General features: G+C 59.3%; 1 protein-coding gene across 1 annotated transcript in view; it reads left to right on the top strand.

Moving 5' to 3' along the window:
• Positions 1-16,428, top strand: part of LOC137753861 (guanine nucleotide-binding protein G(o) subunit alpha) — a 156,038-nt gene that overhangs the window by 138,438 nt on the left and 1,172 nt on the right. Inside the window, exons 4-7 of the mRNA XM_068529253.1 lie at positions 4,022-4,182; positions 8,973-9,101; positions 10,974-11,103; positions 15,024-15,177. Coding sequence (XP_068385354.1) covers positions 4,022-4,182; positions 8,973-9,101; positions 10,974-11,103; positions 15,024-15,177 — 574 coding nt within the window. The remainder of the gene's footprint in view (positions 1-4,021; positions 4,183-8,972; positions 9,102-10,973; positions 11,104-15,023; positions 15,178-16,428) is intronic.

The raw sequence follows: 16,428 nt of genomic DNA on the forward strand, positions 1-16,428 counted from the left end.
CAGAAGCCCACCAGATGGCCTCTAGTGTCCAATACGTGGCCAGTGCCCACAAGGCATCTTAGTGCCCCCCCCCCCCCACAGGAAACATAGCGCAGCACATGGGCATGGACGTGTGCCCAGGGCATGGACATGTGCCCGGGCATGACAGGAAGACGGGAGGGGAGTCCGATGCCAGAGGAACTGTGTGGGCCGCAGTAATGGGATGGGTCTGCCTGGAGGAGGTAAGCCTGGTATTGGCCTCGGCACACCAGGCAGTGTATTGTCAGGACTCTTTGGGGTGCACGTGCAAAAATAAACCAAGTAAACAAAAACACGTCTTTAACTAGGTTAAGAAAAAGTCAGAGGATTGATTGAGGTAGCTGGAAAGCCAGAGGTATGTGTGGCCGCAGGCACAGCTGGACCCAGGTGTTTTGACATGTTATGGGGACCCGGCGTGCCTCCCTCTCTCAGCTCTGCTTCCCTCAGTGATGGCTGCACATTCAAGTGGGCCCTTCCTTTGAGGGTCTCTCTCTCCTAATAGTTTATACAGGTGTCCTGGAGCTGGTAGGGTTAGTCTCATTTGACAAATTTGGATTCTTTGTCCACCCCAAACTGTTCACTAAGGCCAGCGGGATGGACTGGCCAGGGCCAGACCCTGTGTCCACGCTGGAACTATGGGATGGAGGAAGTCCCACCCAAACTGCTCAGACTGAGTCGGGGAAAAGAGTGCTTTCCTTCAGGCGAGCAGAGGTTCTGGTGCCCCAAAAGGAGGGAGTGGAAGCCACATAGGTGGAGGGGGCAGCCATCCAGCAGCAAAGGATGGAGCAGATCAGAGGGGACGGGCCCTTCGCTGCCACCTCGAAGCTGGTCACTGCCCCAGCATCCTCCACTGAGTAACACTGCACAGGTCAGACCTAGTGGCTCTGCCTCCATACATGCATCTGCTTTGTCACACCTCATGCTGCCGGGACAGCTGGGCATGCCCTGACCAGCAAGAGGTGGCAGCGCCATGGGGGCTGTAGCAGAGGGAAAGGTGCTGGAAGATGCCTCCCCCAACCCCGCCACTGGCCCAGGAGGGGACCTGGACAGGAAGGTCAGGCCCAGTGTGAGCCCCATCCCCCGGGGCCCCAAAGGCAGGAAGACAAAGGGACAAGGCCCCCCTCTGGCTCTATTAATTGCTTGTTAAGCTTGACCCCCACAAGGCTAGCCCAGCCAGACAGCTGCCACTGTCCTCCAGGGCGCATTGGCAAGGCCCCTCCCTCCCGCCACGCCTGACCCTTCCTACCTTCCTCCTTACCCATCTCCCCTACCTTTGCTCAGGGGGCTGGGCTGGACACCATTGTCTGAGATGCAAGTCCAGGGCTGTTGGCTGGAGCACAGTAGAGGTTAACCTTGGGTCCAGGCTCTCCCACTTACTAGCTGTGTGACCTTGAGCAAGTTACCTCACCTCTGGGCGTCAGTCTCCCCATCTGTTAAACAGGATGGCTGCCGGGCAGAGCTGCTGTCATGGTTGAACGAGACACAGTGTTGTTGAAATGGACAAGATGAGAAGAGTTGGGAGATAGGGTGGAGTGAGAAATCGAGGCCGTGCCTGACAGTAAAATGCCATCTGTCTCACAAATGCTGCTGAGCACCAACAACTACGTACAGAGCGTTGTGAGACGGGGGTGCCGTGAAAAGCCAGGAGATTATCCCTGCCCTGCGGAACAGGCACATACAACACCAGCTGTGACGTGGAGTGGTTGGTGCACCGTGGGGCAGACTCTGCCTGGGGCGTGGAGGAGGGCTTCCCTGAGGCAGTGACACCTGAGATGGGGAAGAGCCGGGGGAAGGATGCTCTGGACGGGTGGAGCACCCTGAGGTGAGGTGACCCTGGCTACCTGGGGAACAGAAGGAAAGGCTGCATGCTTGAAGGCCCAGGAAGGGGGAAAGGTGGGAGGAGGTTAGGACCGAGAGGTAGGCAGGGGCTTTGGAGGCCAAAGTAAGGAGTTTGGAACTTAGGGATAATGGGAAACTATTGAAAAAGTTTAAACAGGGAGAGTTACTGTATCCATTAGGATTAGGTTTGACTGTGAAAATCTGAGACCTAGAAAATAGTGATTTAAATGAGGTAGAAGTTGAATTTCCATGTAAAAAAAAAAAAAAAGTCGTCAAGGACCTGACTGTCTTTAGATCACCCGTCCACTATCCCTAGGGTGTAGACCTTGTCTTCATGATCCAAGTTGGCTGCTAGAGTTCCAGCCATCACAGGCTTCAGGAACGAGGAAGTGAGAGAAAAAGGGTGCATCTTCCCTTTACAAAGACTTCTCCAAAGACCTCACTACACTTTGGCCTACCTCTCCATGGGTAGAACGGGTCACATAGTCACATCTTTGCCACAAGCAAAATTAGGAAATGTAGTCTTTAAGTCGGATATCAGTGTGCCCAGTTAAAAAATTGTGGGTTCTTTCTCTGCGGTCTCCTGCTGGCTGTGGTGTGGCAGACAGACTGAAGAGAAGCAAGAGGGAGGCAAGGAACCCTTGGGAGGGGGCTAGGGGCAGCCAGGGAAAGACGGTGGTGGCTCGGACTCAGGGCTGTGCAGGAGGAGATGGGGAGAAGTGGACATTGGGAGGGAGGTGGTAAAATCAAGGATGACTCCTAGTCTTTGAGCAGTTGGGCCGATGGTTGTGGCGTGCACTGAGCTGGGGAAGACGGGAGGGAAACAGAAGGGCAGACAGAGAGGTGTCGCCAGCACAGGACCTTGCCCCGCCCCCACCTCCGCCACACCTCGGTGATGAGATGGAGCTGGGAGGACAGCGCCAGGCCAGCCTTCCCCAAACCCTGCACTGCATCCCACTGGAGTGGGATTGCCAAGACTCCAGACCACACACAGAGGAGTATGAAGTGGCTTTGTGGAGGCCCGTGGTTTCTAAACCACACCCTTGAGTGGCCTGGCTGAGGCATAGTGCGGCTCTAGGTGGGAGGGTGTCTCTCCCCCAGCAGGAAGTCTTGCCCTACCCACCCCTCAGGTCCCGACTCCCTTCTCACAGATCAGGCAGGAACCTTGAAGGAGGGGTCCAAAGGAGGAAGTCTGGGAAACTGGCCAGGTTTATCACAGTCACCCCACAGGTGGGAAAGCAGGCTGAGATTTCCCGAGGTCACGCAGGCACACAAGAGCAGCATCAGCACATAGGCCCTGACTCACAGGCCTGTTTTTAGCCCCAGGTGGAGGCACCAACCCTGCTCACCCACTCCTGCATCCCTGAGTCACCGCCTGCCTAAGGCACCCAACGCCTGGGTCCCAGGGCCAGCTTTGCAGGTGGCTGCCCCCAGGGGAGGCTCTGGTGCTGAAGAAACTCATCTCCTAGTTGGACGGGGACCCACGCTCTCCTGGTGGGCAGCCCTCCCTGTCAGCTGCGGGTGACCTTGGGAATCCGAGGGCTGAGGTCTTTGGGACACTGTCCCTAGGGAGCTAGATCCGGGCCAGCATCATGGGCATGGCCTGCTGGCATCCAGGCCACTTGTGGCTTCCTTCCCAGGGCAGGCAGGCAGAAGGGGACACAGTGCCAGCATTTTCCCATTGACCTTCTGCAGTAGACAGGCTCTGAGACATAAGTAGCTACTTAGCTGGACAGCTTGATTCCGGAAGTCTCCACAGAAGGCTTTGGCCCCACGTACCTTGGTGCAGAATGTTTTGTTGGCTACAGGTCTTCCAGGCGTTGACCACAAGTCTTCCAGGCGTGGACCTTGTCTCCTTCGTGTCTCCCACCGCGAAGGACACCTGCAGATTTCCAGCACCTCCACTCGCTTCCTGAGCCGCGTGCCGCGGGCTGGGGAGCCTGGGTCTCTGGCTCACTTGGAGGGCGGCAGGGTTGAAAGGGCTCGAGAGCGGAGCAACCGTCTAGTAACGATTACCGTGCCCTTGAGTAAAGGACCCTCTGTCACTTCCCCTCTCCCTGACCAGGCCTAGGGCTGAGCCCTTGTCCCGGTGCCCTGGCAGGTGCCCGGCCGGGGCTTCTGTCCCCACCGAGGCCTCAAAGCCGCCGTCCATGTCTCCTCACAGGCCGATGCCAAGATGGTGTGTGACGTGGTGAGTCGGATGGAAGACACGGAGCCCTTCTCTCCAGAGCTGCTCTCCGCCATGATGCGACTCTGGGGCGACTCAGGGATCCAGGAGTGCTTCAACAGGTCCCGCGAGTATCAGCTCAACGACTCCGCCAAATAGTGAGTGTCCCAGGCAGGCGGGAGGCCAAGAGCGGGGCAGCAGTGCGGGCGTGGAAGGGGCTGGGGCCGGTGGGGCAAGGAGGTGTCCTTGCTGAGGTGGGAACCGCTGTGAGGTGTTCTGCCTCGGTGTCAGGAAGGAAGGAGAAGGGGCTTCTCCTCCTGCCCCCGGGATGAGAAGGAGGCCAGGGAGGTGGGGGGCACAAGCCGACAACAGGGCTCCCAGAGGCCCGGGGGCCGTCGCCTGCTTGCTCTGGAGGGGGCCTGGCCCTCCAGAAGGAAGATTGTCAGTGTAGCAGCGTTTGTGCCCCCTGGAGAACCCTTGACCCCATAAGTACAAATCAAGGGCGACGTAGACAGAAAATAACTTACATGGTGCCCTTTTGTCTTCTTTTTGAGAAAATAATACCCTTTCCATTCCTCTATCTTTAAAGTTAAAAATAAGGAATATATAACCCATCAGCTAAGTAAAATAAATAATCAAACATACACTTTAATACTGTGTTATAACTAATAAGGGGAAGAAAAGGACAGGGGAGAGAGAGGGGCCCGGTGGGGCAGGCGAGGAGAGGGGGTGAAGCAGCTGAAAGCCAGAGAGGGCTGGAGGGGTAGGAGAGGGGAAGGCAGAGGGAGTGACAGGGGATCACAGGACTGCCCACTGCAGCCTTGTCACTCCAGGCATCTGGAAGTTTACATGCCCTTGGCCCCTAGATCGGGGGCTCCAGGCCTCTGGGAATGGTCTGTGGTGGTCGGGGACATGCCTTCTGTTTTGAAGACATTGGGATTGCACTCCGGCTTTCAGGAAACGCACCCACTCTTACAGTCTCGTGTCCAGGTTTTCAGTGGGAGCCTCTGGGCTTAAACCCCACTATCTTAGGAGGCGTGTGCTCCGACACTGATCTGCTCAGCTTCCTCACCAGCGCTTCTCATCTGGGGCCACTTTGCCCCCAGGAGACACTGGCAATGTTTGGAGGCATTTTCGATGGTCCTGACTAGGGTGGTGCTACAGACGTCTAGTGGGGTAGAGGCCAGGGATGCTGCTGACTTCCTACAGACACATTGTACAGTCCTCCATAGCAAAGAATTACCTGACCCAAAATGTCAGTATCGCCAAGATTAAGAAACGCTGGTCTCCACGGTGCTGATGTAGCAGAGGCTAACGCCGAGAAAACAGCACTCACTAATGGATGCTGGGACATTGCCATTGGCTGTGACGACAGCTAACAAACCAGGGACTTGTCTTCCCATCTCTGCACACCTAGATTGTCCACGGGGCAGGTGCCTGGGTCCCATGAGTCCCAGGTGGTAGCGACCCAGGCCCCAGCCACTGATGAGCCCCCAGGACACCTTGGTGGGCCAGGGGTGCGAGCCCAAAGGTTCAAGTCCACACCTCTCTGTGTACACTCAAGTCACAGACCTCAACCCAGGTCTCCCCCTCAACACACAGCCATTCAGGCCTGGAGAGAGTCCCTCCCTTCCTCTCCCCCTCCCTGCCCACTGCTCGGCCCAAGTCCAGGCCCTTCCCATCCCCCCGCCACCCTCAGGGGCTCCTCAGGGCATCAAATTGTGACCCCCACTTAAATTGTTACCACTTAACTAATTATAATATGAACCCATGGCAAAAAAATTTTTAAACAATACAGAAAGGTATAAAATTGATAGTGAATCCTCCTCCCAGACCTGTTCCCCTCCCACTGTTAACTATCTCCATTTACTTGTCCCAGTGATGTCCAGAAAAACCTGACCCTCCAACTATAAATAGTATTTAACGACCTCCAGCTGTGAAAGCTGAGGGAGTCAGACCTTCCTTCCTTCCTTTGCTCTTCCCCACTTCCACCACCAGTTTTTTGCTAGTTTTACAGGATTATTTTTAGTTCTTCTGGTGGTTACCTTTATAACTTGAAATGAACGACTTGAGTCAGTACTTGTCAACTCCCCCCAGCTGAGCTGAGGAGACCCGCCCTCCTCTCTCTGTCATCTCTGGGACGGGGCTCCGAGGAGGGCAAGGGCGGGACCCACGGGCAGTCAGGTTCAGAAGGACCTTAAACACTTTCTGGTCCAGGGTTGCTTTGCTGTTGTAGTTTCAGCTGCTAAATCTCGTCTTCTGACAAGAGCTGAGGCCCGAAATGTGAAACAGTTCAACGTAGATTTGTTGTGACAGAAAGGAGAGGCCTAATAGGGCTGTCGCCTGGCACAGCTCCGGGGGGCACCACTCACATCCTAGACTGTGTGAGTGTCTCTCCAAGGCCCAGAGCCTCAGTCACCACATGTCCCCTTCCAGCCCCAAGCTGGCCCGTCCTCTCATGTTACCGGTGAGGCTCCAGGGCTCTCGGGGAGACCGGGCACCCAGGTCTCTCTGTGTCATGCGCCGGGGGCGGGTGAACACGGCTGGCCCTGCCCTTTCCCTTCTGAATGATGGCTCTGAGACAGGTCCTGGAAACCCAGAAACCTGAGCACATCCCAGCAGGGGCTGTAAAAGGTAGTTCTGTGGTTTGGTAGGATTATTTTTTCCCAGAACGAGGTCCCCACTAAAGGTCAGCGCTGGCTGGCAAAGCGTCCTCTCCTTCCCTCCTCTCGGGTCTCCCTGCCCCCCCTCCCCATCTGCTCTCCTTAAGCCGCAGAGCCATTATTCCAACGCTCTTCTGGTCAGAGCCTTCCAGAGTGAAATTCCAAGTCCTTACAGTGACCTCAGGGGCCTACGTGCTGTGTCCCCCTCACCTCCATCACCCCCTCCAGTCTCACTGCTACCTGCTCCTGCCCCGTGTTCAGCCTCCCCATCACCTCCCTCCGCACCACCTCCCGTCCAGCACCTGCAGCCTGGGCTCCTCCTCCACTGAGGGCGTGGCCTCTGTGCCCCCTGGTCCTGCTGCTGGGGCGTGAGGCTCATCCCCTCACCTCCTCAGTCTCCACTCGAATGTCATCCTGCTCGACAAGCCTTCCCCAGCCACCTGATATCAAATAGCTGCCCCCAGCCAGCCTCCCCACTTACTGATAGCCTGATTCTTTCCTCCTGACACTTATCACCTCCTGACATGTTGTACAGCTTACTCATCTGTTATTTACCTCATACACAGACACACACACACACAGAGGAACACAGGCTCCGGGGAGGTGGGGCCTATGCCCCCCCAGCACCCAGGACAGTCGGCAGACAGTACACACAGCAGGTGCACAGTCCACTGTGCTCACCCTACCCCCCCGTGGCCACCTCCCTGCGTGAGGCTCAGCCAGCACCGAGGGACAGAGGGCCAGGTTGTCTGTCTAAAGGAGGGTTCCCCAGGTGGGATGGAGGCCAAGACCAGAGGCTCCCAGCCCTGGTCTCCAGCTGGAGACGACAGGAGGAGGCTCGATTTGAAACCAACACAGCTTCTAAGCAGAGGCAGTGGGAGCGTGGGGAGGGGCATGCACAGAGGGTTTGGGAGGATTGGGAAGGGCTGGGAGGGGCCCTCCAGGCTGAAGTCAGAGACTGCCCAGACGCCCACGGGCCTGGAGAGGAGGCTGCAGCAGCCAGAGCTTTCAGGTCTGCTCTGCTGCCTCAGCCTCTCTCCTCCCACAGGGGAGAGGAGGCCTGGAGGCCAGTTTAAGAGCACGGGCTTTGGAGTCAGGCAGACCCGGCCTCGAGTCCCAGCAGTGTCGTCTTTCTAAGAATGTGGCTCCAAGCTTGCCTTCCCTGAGCCTGGGAACACACCGTCGGCTTTATTTCCTTAGGGAGAATTCTCACAAGGATTTGAGGCAGCCTGGGTTATTGGTTTACCAAGGGACATCCTCCTCGGTGAAGGCGTCTACCCTTCCCAGCCCTGTGGACGTCCACAAGCTGGGGAGCCAGTCCCCCAGCGGGTCCCAGGGCAGGTGCCAATAAAGCACAGCCCCTCCACGCGCAGCCTGAGACCCCACGTCGTGCCATGACTCAGGCCCTCAGGGCTGCTTCCCGTGGGCTGTGTGTGGGGCTCTCCCCGCACAGGGATGGGTAGCCCGGCTGGCTCTGTGGGTCATTGAATCTTCCTGCCAGCCTGACCGAGCTCCCTCCTTCCTGGTTTCCTGGATCCCAAGCTGGCTTAGGGTTCAAACCTAACCCATACCGACCCCTAAAGGCCTTCCCAGTGCGTGGCCCGGGCGGGCGAAGTGCAGAGGCCTGGTCTGTCTGCAGAGCAAGTGGTGGTGTGGGAGGGGCTCTGAGGTCAAAGACCTGGGTCCCAGCAAGGCCCCGCCCCTGCCTGGCTGTGTGACCTCTGAGCCTCCCTTCCAGGAGCACCATATGGGGCGATGCGATGGCCCCCTTGATAAACCCTAAGGAGCATGGAAGAGGCAGGCGGAGGTTCCGAGGGCCTCTGGGAAGCCCCATAGGGAACTGTTCAGAGGTGGAATCCCAATCCCTGGCTCACAGCTGGGCGAGGCACTCACCTTCATTAGAAAACCTAAGTTTTCTAATCTATGAAATAGTACATTTAACTCAGGAAATTAAGGATGAAACATGATGATGCATATAAAGACTAGAACCTAACTGTTGCCCATTATTATTTTAAGATGAAGAAACGACAAACACTGTTATAAACATGTTAGTCTCATTTAAAGATTCAGCCTTGTCAGTGTGCCTGGAACCGTGCGCGTAGCCCTCGGTCTGAGCCAGAGGCTCTGAGTGCATGCGGCCGGGACGTGAGCTTCTCTTCCTCAGCTGCTTCCCCACACCTGGCCCTGGACGGGGTGGTGCCATCATTCCACAGGTCAGGACTGGCTCTCGGGGAAGGCGGTGCCCAGCACCTGGTTTATGGTCCCCTGTGTGTTGCCATCCCCAGCTACCTGGACAGCCTGGATCGGATCGGGGCTGCCGACTACCAGCCCACCGAGCAGGACATCCTCCGAACCAGGGTCAAAACCACTGGCATCGTAGAAACCCACTTCACATTCAAGAACCTCCACTTCAGGTGAGGCCCAGGGAGGCTCCCGAGCCCTGGCGAGGGTGCCAAGAGATGGGCAAAACCTGCCTCTCGGCCTCCCCTCGTCTGGAGCACCCAGATGTCGCCCTGCCTCAGGGAGCGTTCAAGTTGGGACAGGCAGTTAGATACGAGAAGGGGCCTGTGTGTGTGCCTCTCTTGCACCAAGTTCGGGGGCTGGGGAGTGGGGAGGCTTCCTGGAAGAGGGGTCCTGGAGTGGGGCTCTGAGGAACAGGGAAGATTTAAGTGGACAAAGGAGGGGAGTCCTGTCCTTGGGTGATTTCTGAGGAGGAGGAGGGGGGATCACCTAGGTGGCCCCTTGGAGGCCACCTTGTGAGAGGGGTGGGGAGTAAGGTGGGTGAACCCAAGCGACATGTGTGCAACCCCAGGACCCGTGTCATCTCAGAGCTGGAGAGGGTTTGGAGATCAGCTGACCCACTCTCTCCGGGTACACTTGGGGAAACCGAGGCCTGGGAGGAGTAAGGCTGTCCCCCAAGCACAGAACACAGCTCAAGTCCAGGGGTCTGAGCGCCTCAGAACAGGCCCTGCTGGAGGGTTGTGGCGCCACCTGGGGCAGCCTCCAGGCACTGAGGCCTGGGAGCCGCTGTCCTGCCCCTACCTGCCTCCCATGCGTGGTTTCCAGGTGTCAGGTGGAACAGGAGGAGTGGCCTGTGTAAGGCCTCTTCTTGGCCCCCTGCCCGCCCTGGGAGGGCTGGACTCCAGGACCCCTGGCCAGCCCACGGCCCAGCCCCTGCCCACTCCCACTGAGACAGAGGGCGCTGAAGTTCTGTCTCTACCTCCGCAGGGCCGCATGAGCCTCACTGGGCACACGGGCCTCTAGGCCTCCCCTGAACCTGGGGAGCGTAGTGATGGGCACTGAGGCCCCACAAGGTGCCTCTTGCCCCCTACTCTCTCCAGTCTCTCCCGCCTCAGCCCTCGGGGGCAGAGGGTGCGGGGCTGGGCTCGGGGCTGCCCGGCCTGCAGAGTCAGAGCATAAGTGCTGTGGAGGGGCCGCAGAGACCGTCAGCCTATGCCCAGCATTTCAGATGGGGAAGCAGGATCCAAGGGAGGCGGTGATGGGACGAGTACAAGGCCTGTTTCCTTGTTCCAGGCCCACTCTGGGCTCTGCCTGCGGTTACCCTCCTCTGTCGGGAGGTCAGGGCCCAGCCCACCCCGGTAGCTGTGTGCCAGCAGACCTCCCGGGCCTAGGAGGCAGTGGACCTTCATTCAGGGCATTAGGTGTGAGGTTGACCTCTTCCTTCCAGGAACCAAGCCGCACCTGCCACAGTCTCCCCCCACGGCCCTCCTGCCCCCTGGGGGATGGTGTCTGAGAGGGGGAGAGGGAGGGGAGGCACAGAGCAGAGGCTTTGTCTGCAGACAGACCTGGGTCCCACCCCATCTCTACCACACCAACTCCTGCCAGGACCCTGGGCACTTAACCCCTTGGGGCCTCACTGTCCCTCCACGTAGCAGGTGACGACCCCTGCCCGCCTCCCTCCCTCCTGGGCTGCTCTGGAGTTTTCACAGCCCACAGACGTGAACAGACACGCTCACAAAGCCAGGGACAGGATGTGCGTGTTACCCTGAGAGGAGGACTTCGCAGAGGTGTTAGTAAAAGTCCTGAGATGCAAGGGCAGGTCTTCGAGTCTCGGTGTGGGAGCACAGCCCAGTCGTGGGGCAGAAGCAGTGATAGACACCCTGCCCCGGGGACGCGGCGGTCGGCCCTCAGCGCCCGGAGCGAGGCTCCTTGGGAGGCTCGTTGCGGGTACAGCCCCCTCCCCCACGCCGCCTGCTTGACCAGCGTCCGCACACCGGCCGGGGCCCCACCGCCCACCACGTGCAGCTTCCCTGTCTCCCCTGCAGGCTGTTCGACGTCGGGGGCCAACGATCTGAACGCAAGAAGTGGATTCACTGCTTCGAGGACGTCACGGCCATCATCTTCTGCGTCGCGCTCAGCGGCTATGACCAGGTGCTCCACGAAGACGAGACCACGGTGAGTGGCCCTGGGCCGCCTGGCCTCAGTGGCCCAAGGCAGCTCTCGGGTGGGGCTGGCTGCGGTGGCCGGGGATTCCGTCGTCGGCCAGGCCGTGCCTGGGCTCTCTCTTCTGACTTCGTTGCCGGGCAGACACCTGGGCTCTCTCTTCTGACTCCGTTGCCGGGCAGACACCTCGTGATGCCGATGCAGCAAAGGCAGCCACAGGCCGCCCTGCTCAGAGGCTGCATGCAGACTGGTGATCAACGTCTCTGCAGACTCTGGGTCTCAGGCAGTACGTGCCTCTTTAATAAATTCAGCAGGGTCACAGAGGCCGTCAGGCCAGAACCCAATTAAGCAAATCCTAAACAAAATCAGGGTGCAGTCGAGCAAGAATGTGCATAAGACAGAAATAGCGGTTCTTAGCCCTCACAGCCCTCCCTGAGCAGTGGGCGGGGCTGGCAGCCGGAAGGGCAACGGGACATGGCATGGGGGCGAGTGACAGCAAGGGCGCGGGCCCCTCCCCTGGAGGGTGCCAGCCCAGGTTCCCACCTCCCGTCAATGCGTCTTCAGTCTGGGGCCTCAGAGAACTGCCAGGCTGGCTTCAGAGGGGGGCCCTCACCTGGAGAGGGCGCGGCCTTTCTCTGGGCCTGGGCTGGGCCTGGGCCTGGTTTGCTGCTGAATTCAGGCAGCACCCTCTTTGCCTCGGTTACTGTCTGCTGTCAAAGGGGTGTAACCATAGTACCTGCCTGGTGGGGCCTTGGCAATGGAGTGAGAATCTGCGAAAAGTACTTGGAACCGTTTCTGGCACAGCTGCGCCGAGCTGGTGGTTGTATTGTCACCGGGGATTGTGCTGAGTTGGGGGCCCACTGAGCTGCCCGTGGAGAGGTGGGCCTGCTGCAGAGCCTCAGAGCAGTGGCCCGGCGCACCACGGGTTCTCCGGAGACAAACACCTGCCGCCGTAGGGCTCCTGGGCTGTGGGGTCACACCTTTGGCGATCATTAGCTCCTGCTGTGTGAAGCAGGCACAGAGCCCTGGCACTGAGGGTTTGGGGCTAGGCTCGTCACGGTGGGCCTTGAGCAAGGCCTGTCTTCTCTCTGGGCCTGTCTCCTCGTCAGTCCTGCCTGCTGGTCCCTCGGGACTGCTGCGAACATCTGCTGAGCTTTGGGGTGCAGTGCTGTGGGGAGGAGGAGCCGCCGTCCTGCGGGACTTATGCAGCGATGAGGCTGTGGGAAGATTGGGGCCAGGGCCGCTGGCCGGGTGGGTGATCTGGACTCGCGCCACGTGCTGGCTTGTCCCCCTTGCCCTTTCTCCTTCAGTCCCAGGTACACTCCTGAGTTAGGCATCAGCAAAGCCCCCCAAGCCCTGCCTTGTTCCAGGGCGAGTCGCTGGGGCCCCAGCTGTGCAGCTCTTTCTGGTAACGCCATAATCATTCTCAGTGGCCTCAGCTGGCTGTGGCGTCTAAGATCACCAGGCCTGGACCCACTGACCACCCCAAAGCCCCAAAGGTTGGCTCCTGCTGCCCCCACAAGGCACCCGCATGCAGGGACTGCCCCGGCACGTCTCTCACTGGTCCGTTGTTGACTCTCCTTTTGGACCCACTGTTCACGGTCCACTTGGCCACTCACGTGGTCTGAGATCCAGGTGGCTCATCTTTTCTTCCTGCAGCGCCTGGGAGTGGGAAGCAGGGCTGGTGCAGTGAGCAAAAAGCTGATCCTGCTGTGGGTTTCAAGTAAACTGAAACACTGGGGTGTCGAGGGCCCCAGGCCTCTCTCCGGGGACCCGCTCAGCTCAATCCCGAGTCCCAGGCCCATCAGCCCTGGGCAGAGGCTCGCACTCACCTCTGGAGCACAAGGCAGAGCAGAGGGACGTCTGGGCGGGTCTGGCAGCCACGGGGTCCCAAGCTCCATGGCCCTCGGGTCTCCAGTAAACACGGACAGGTGCCAAGCCTCACGCTCGGATGGCCTCTCTGGTCTGCTTGCCTAGGCAGCCCTCGCTCCAGAGCAGGGCCCGTCCTGGGGCACCTTCCTTCTCGCCTTCCTGCCTTTACTGTCTCTCTCCCACCTCCCTCCTTCTCCCCCGTTTCCCCGCCCTTCTTCACAAGGGCTGGAGCAGAGGACCTTGGGGAAGCAACAGCACGTGGGGCCACAGCCAGGAGCAGGCTGTTCCTGGGGCTCCGTCCACCCAGGAAAGAGCAGCAGCCCCTCCAGGGCACGGCAGTTGGCTTTACCACTTAACAAGAGCCCACAAAGGCGGCTCATTGCCACGGTGACAGCAAGAACAGCGCCGTAGAGCTGAGCAAAACGCCTGTGTGTCCAGGGCCAGGCGGCAGCGTTGGGCAGCTGGGGGTCCGGGCGGATGTGGCCCGGGGTCTAGCCCCGCCCCCTGCCGCCGGTGAGCGTGGCAGCAGCTCCGCCTGCTCCTCTGTAAAATGAAGCCCCGGGCAGAGCAGCCTCTGGGCGGCTGTGAGGACCAGCAGGCTCGGAGCTGCAAGAGTGCCTGCCCTCAGGACTCTCCGCTCAGCAGACGGCAGCTGTGGGACGGCTCTGTCCAGGCACACGGCTCAAGGACAAGCTATGGGACGAGGACTCCCTGCCCCCGCGAGGCAAGAGCTCCACCCTGCTGACCAGTCCCTGGTCCTCCACCTTCCTCTCTGGTTGGCCCTGCCCCTCCCTCCCAAGCCTGGGGCGAAAACTGGGGCTGCCTGAGAGAAAGGTGTCTGGAGGCTCCTGGAGCTCAGCCAGGACCCCTGGGGCTAGTGGCTGCCCGCCCACCGGCCGGCCACCCTGCCCACTGCGGCCCGGACCCCAGCGGCGCCGGGCCTCACCTGCCACAACCTCTCAGCGCCAGTGCCGTCACCGCCACCTGCAGGGCCTTAACTTGCCAAACCAAGGCCAAAACCATGAGCAGATTCTGAGAGACCCTCCAAGTCGGGCAGGTATGAAGCGCCTCCTTCCAGTTGATACCATCAGCTAAGAGTTGAAAGCAGCAGGTTCCCAGGGCACCGCCGGGTGACTTTGCTGTGAAGCCTGCCCCCCACTCCCGCGTTCCACACTCCTCACCAGCCACTCGGCTTAGGCTGGTCCTCCCCACCCTCGCCTTCCATCTCCAGCCACGCAGTCCACAGCCCCAGGGTGGCCGTGGCCTCCGGAGCCTGCACGGGGGCCTCCGGAGGGACTGACTTTGACTTCCTGGCCCGAGACCGGTTGAACCAATTTTGTTTTTTGCTTTTTTTTTTCTCTTTCTTTCTCTCATGTTTTTTGCTGGGTTTTTATTTTCCTTTCTGTTTTCATCTGTTTTGCTGGCTTTCATCTTGGGGTTCTTCTGGCCCCTCTGCCGGGAAACCAGCCTCGATAAGCAGCTCACCCAGAGCCGCCCCACGGCCTAGCCAACCCACCCAGCCTCCAACCACACCAAGGCCACAGCAAGATCACTCCCCCGACGCTGTCCCCCTGGTGTCTGCTTCCAACTCTGGATTAATTCGAGGATCTCTTGGTCCTCGGTTAATGTTTCCCAACTGAATGCGTGCACCCTCCCACCCCTGCTGGCGAAACCAAATGAGACCCCGGTAGAGAAACCTGCATGCCCGAGGTCCCGTGTGGACGTGTGGATGGTGGTGCGGCCCCTGCCCCCGCGTGCATGGTGCATGTCCTCTCCACGGGCTAGAGTCCCTCCGGTGACCTCGCTGCCCCGGCCCGGGTCAGCCCTCTTCAGTGGGCGGGCAGCGTTCCCCAGCCTGTGCCCTGCTCCACCCCCCACCTGCGTGTGGAATGCAGCAGGGACCATGTCCTTGTCCTGTGGATCCTCCTGTCTCTGTCCCTGATGGTGCCTTCAGCCGTGTTGGTGGACCTTCCCTTCGCTTGTCCCGCTTTGTCACTGGCCGCGGTGGGTCAGGGCCCCGGGCACCGCCAGCCCTCACTTGCCTCTCCACTCTGTTGCAGAACCGCATGCACGAATCGCTGAAGCTCTTCGACAGCATCTGCAACAACAAGTGGTTCACGGACACGTCCATCATCCTGTTTCTTAACAAGAAGGACATATTCGAAGAGAAGATCAAGAAGTCCCCGCTAACCATCTGCTTTCCTGAGTACACAGGTAGAGACTGCCACTCCCCACGGGGACCGCAGGGGCCACGCAGCCGCTCGGGCCACACCAGCTCCTGAGGGAGCTCAGTCCCCCTTCACCATGCTCTGCGGACACACCAGATTCTGCCCTGGAGAATCCAACACAAAACCGAAGGCGGGTCCCCTCCCTTCCCCACAATGTGCTGTTGTGAGGGGGTGGGGCAGCCAGCTGGGGCATCCTGGTCAGGGGAAGCAGGGCTGGAATCCCGGCTCTGCCACTTACGAGCGGTGTGATCTCAGCAACCTCTGGACCTCAGCTTGGCCATCTGTAAATAGAGCTTATCAGTAAAATGGCAATACCAAGATGATGATGGGGTTGAAGATCGGGGCTTCAAGTCAGACAGCCCAAGGTTCGTGCCCCCACTCTGCCACTCACAGCAGGTTACATAACCTCTCGGAGCCTCCGTTTCCATGTCTGTGAGATGGGAACAATCACTGTGATTATCCACCCTCCCTCCCAGAGTTGCCAGAGGACAAAGTGAGCTAAGAAGCATGGAGGGCTTAGCATGGCAGGTGGTGCATAGTAACTGCTCACTAAACATTTGCTATTGCTCTTATGACTGTGATTGTAAAAAGTATCGTGACAGCACCCCCATACAGGTAGTTAATACGATTCAAATGGCCTATTGAACGTGAGAGAGCTTCACGAGCAGCAGAGACCAGGGCCTCCCTGCGGAGGTTGCTGAGGATGACGGAGGCCACCTCTGTTAATGTTGCCGTGGGTTTACCTGACTGTGGGTGGGTGGGCAGCCTGGCCAGGGCCCCCATGGAGCAGCAGGGTGCCTGGAATAGCCCACGGGCTCACTGGCTCTTCAGGATGGCCAGGGCCTGGTCAGAGAGGCGAGTGGAAGCAAAAGTGGGCATCCCCAGCCTGATCAGCCCCCCAGCCTGGAGAGCACAAGGGTAGACAGAGTCCCAACAAGGTGGGCCTGCTAGGTAAGCCTCCGGGCTGAACCCCAGTTCCCTGAGAGTGGACGTGGGGGCCATGGCTTGGAGCCAGACAAGCAGCACGGCTCACTCTGTCTCCCCTTCCTCGAGATCAGGCTGCCTAGCCCGTGGGTCAGGCCCCAGCAGCAGGCAGCCAGAGGTGGGCCGGGCTCAGCACCCCTCACACCCGCCAGTCAGCCTCCTTTTAGCTGTATCTAAATTGGGGATCTCTGGATCCCGCCCTAGGTGACCTGGGCTGTGGCCCATGGTGCAGCAGAAAGAAGCAAGGTGAGTC

Source organism: Eschrichtius robustus, chromosome 19, assembly GCF_028021215.1.
Source record: "Eschrichtius robustus isolate mEscRob2 chromosome 19, mEscRob2.pri, whole genome shotgun sequence".
Lineage (NCBI taxonomy): Eukaryota > Metazoa > Chordata > Mammalia > Artiodactyla > Eschrichtiidae > Eschrichtius > Eschrichtius robustus.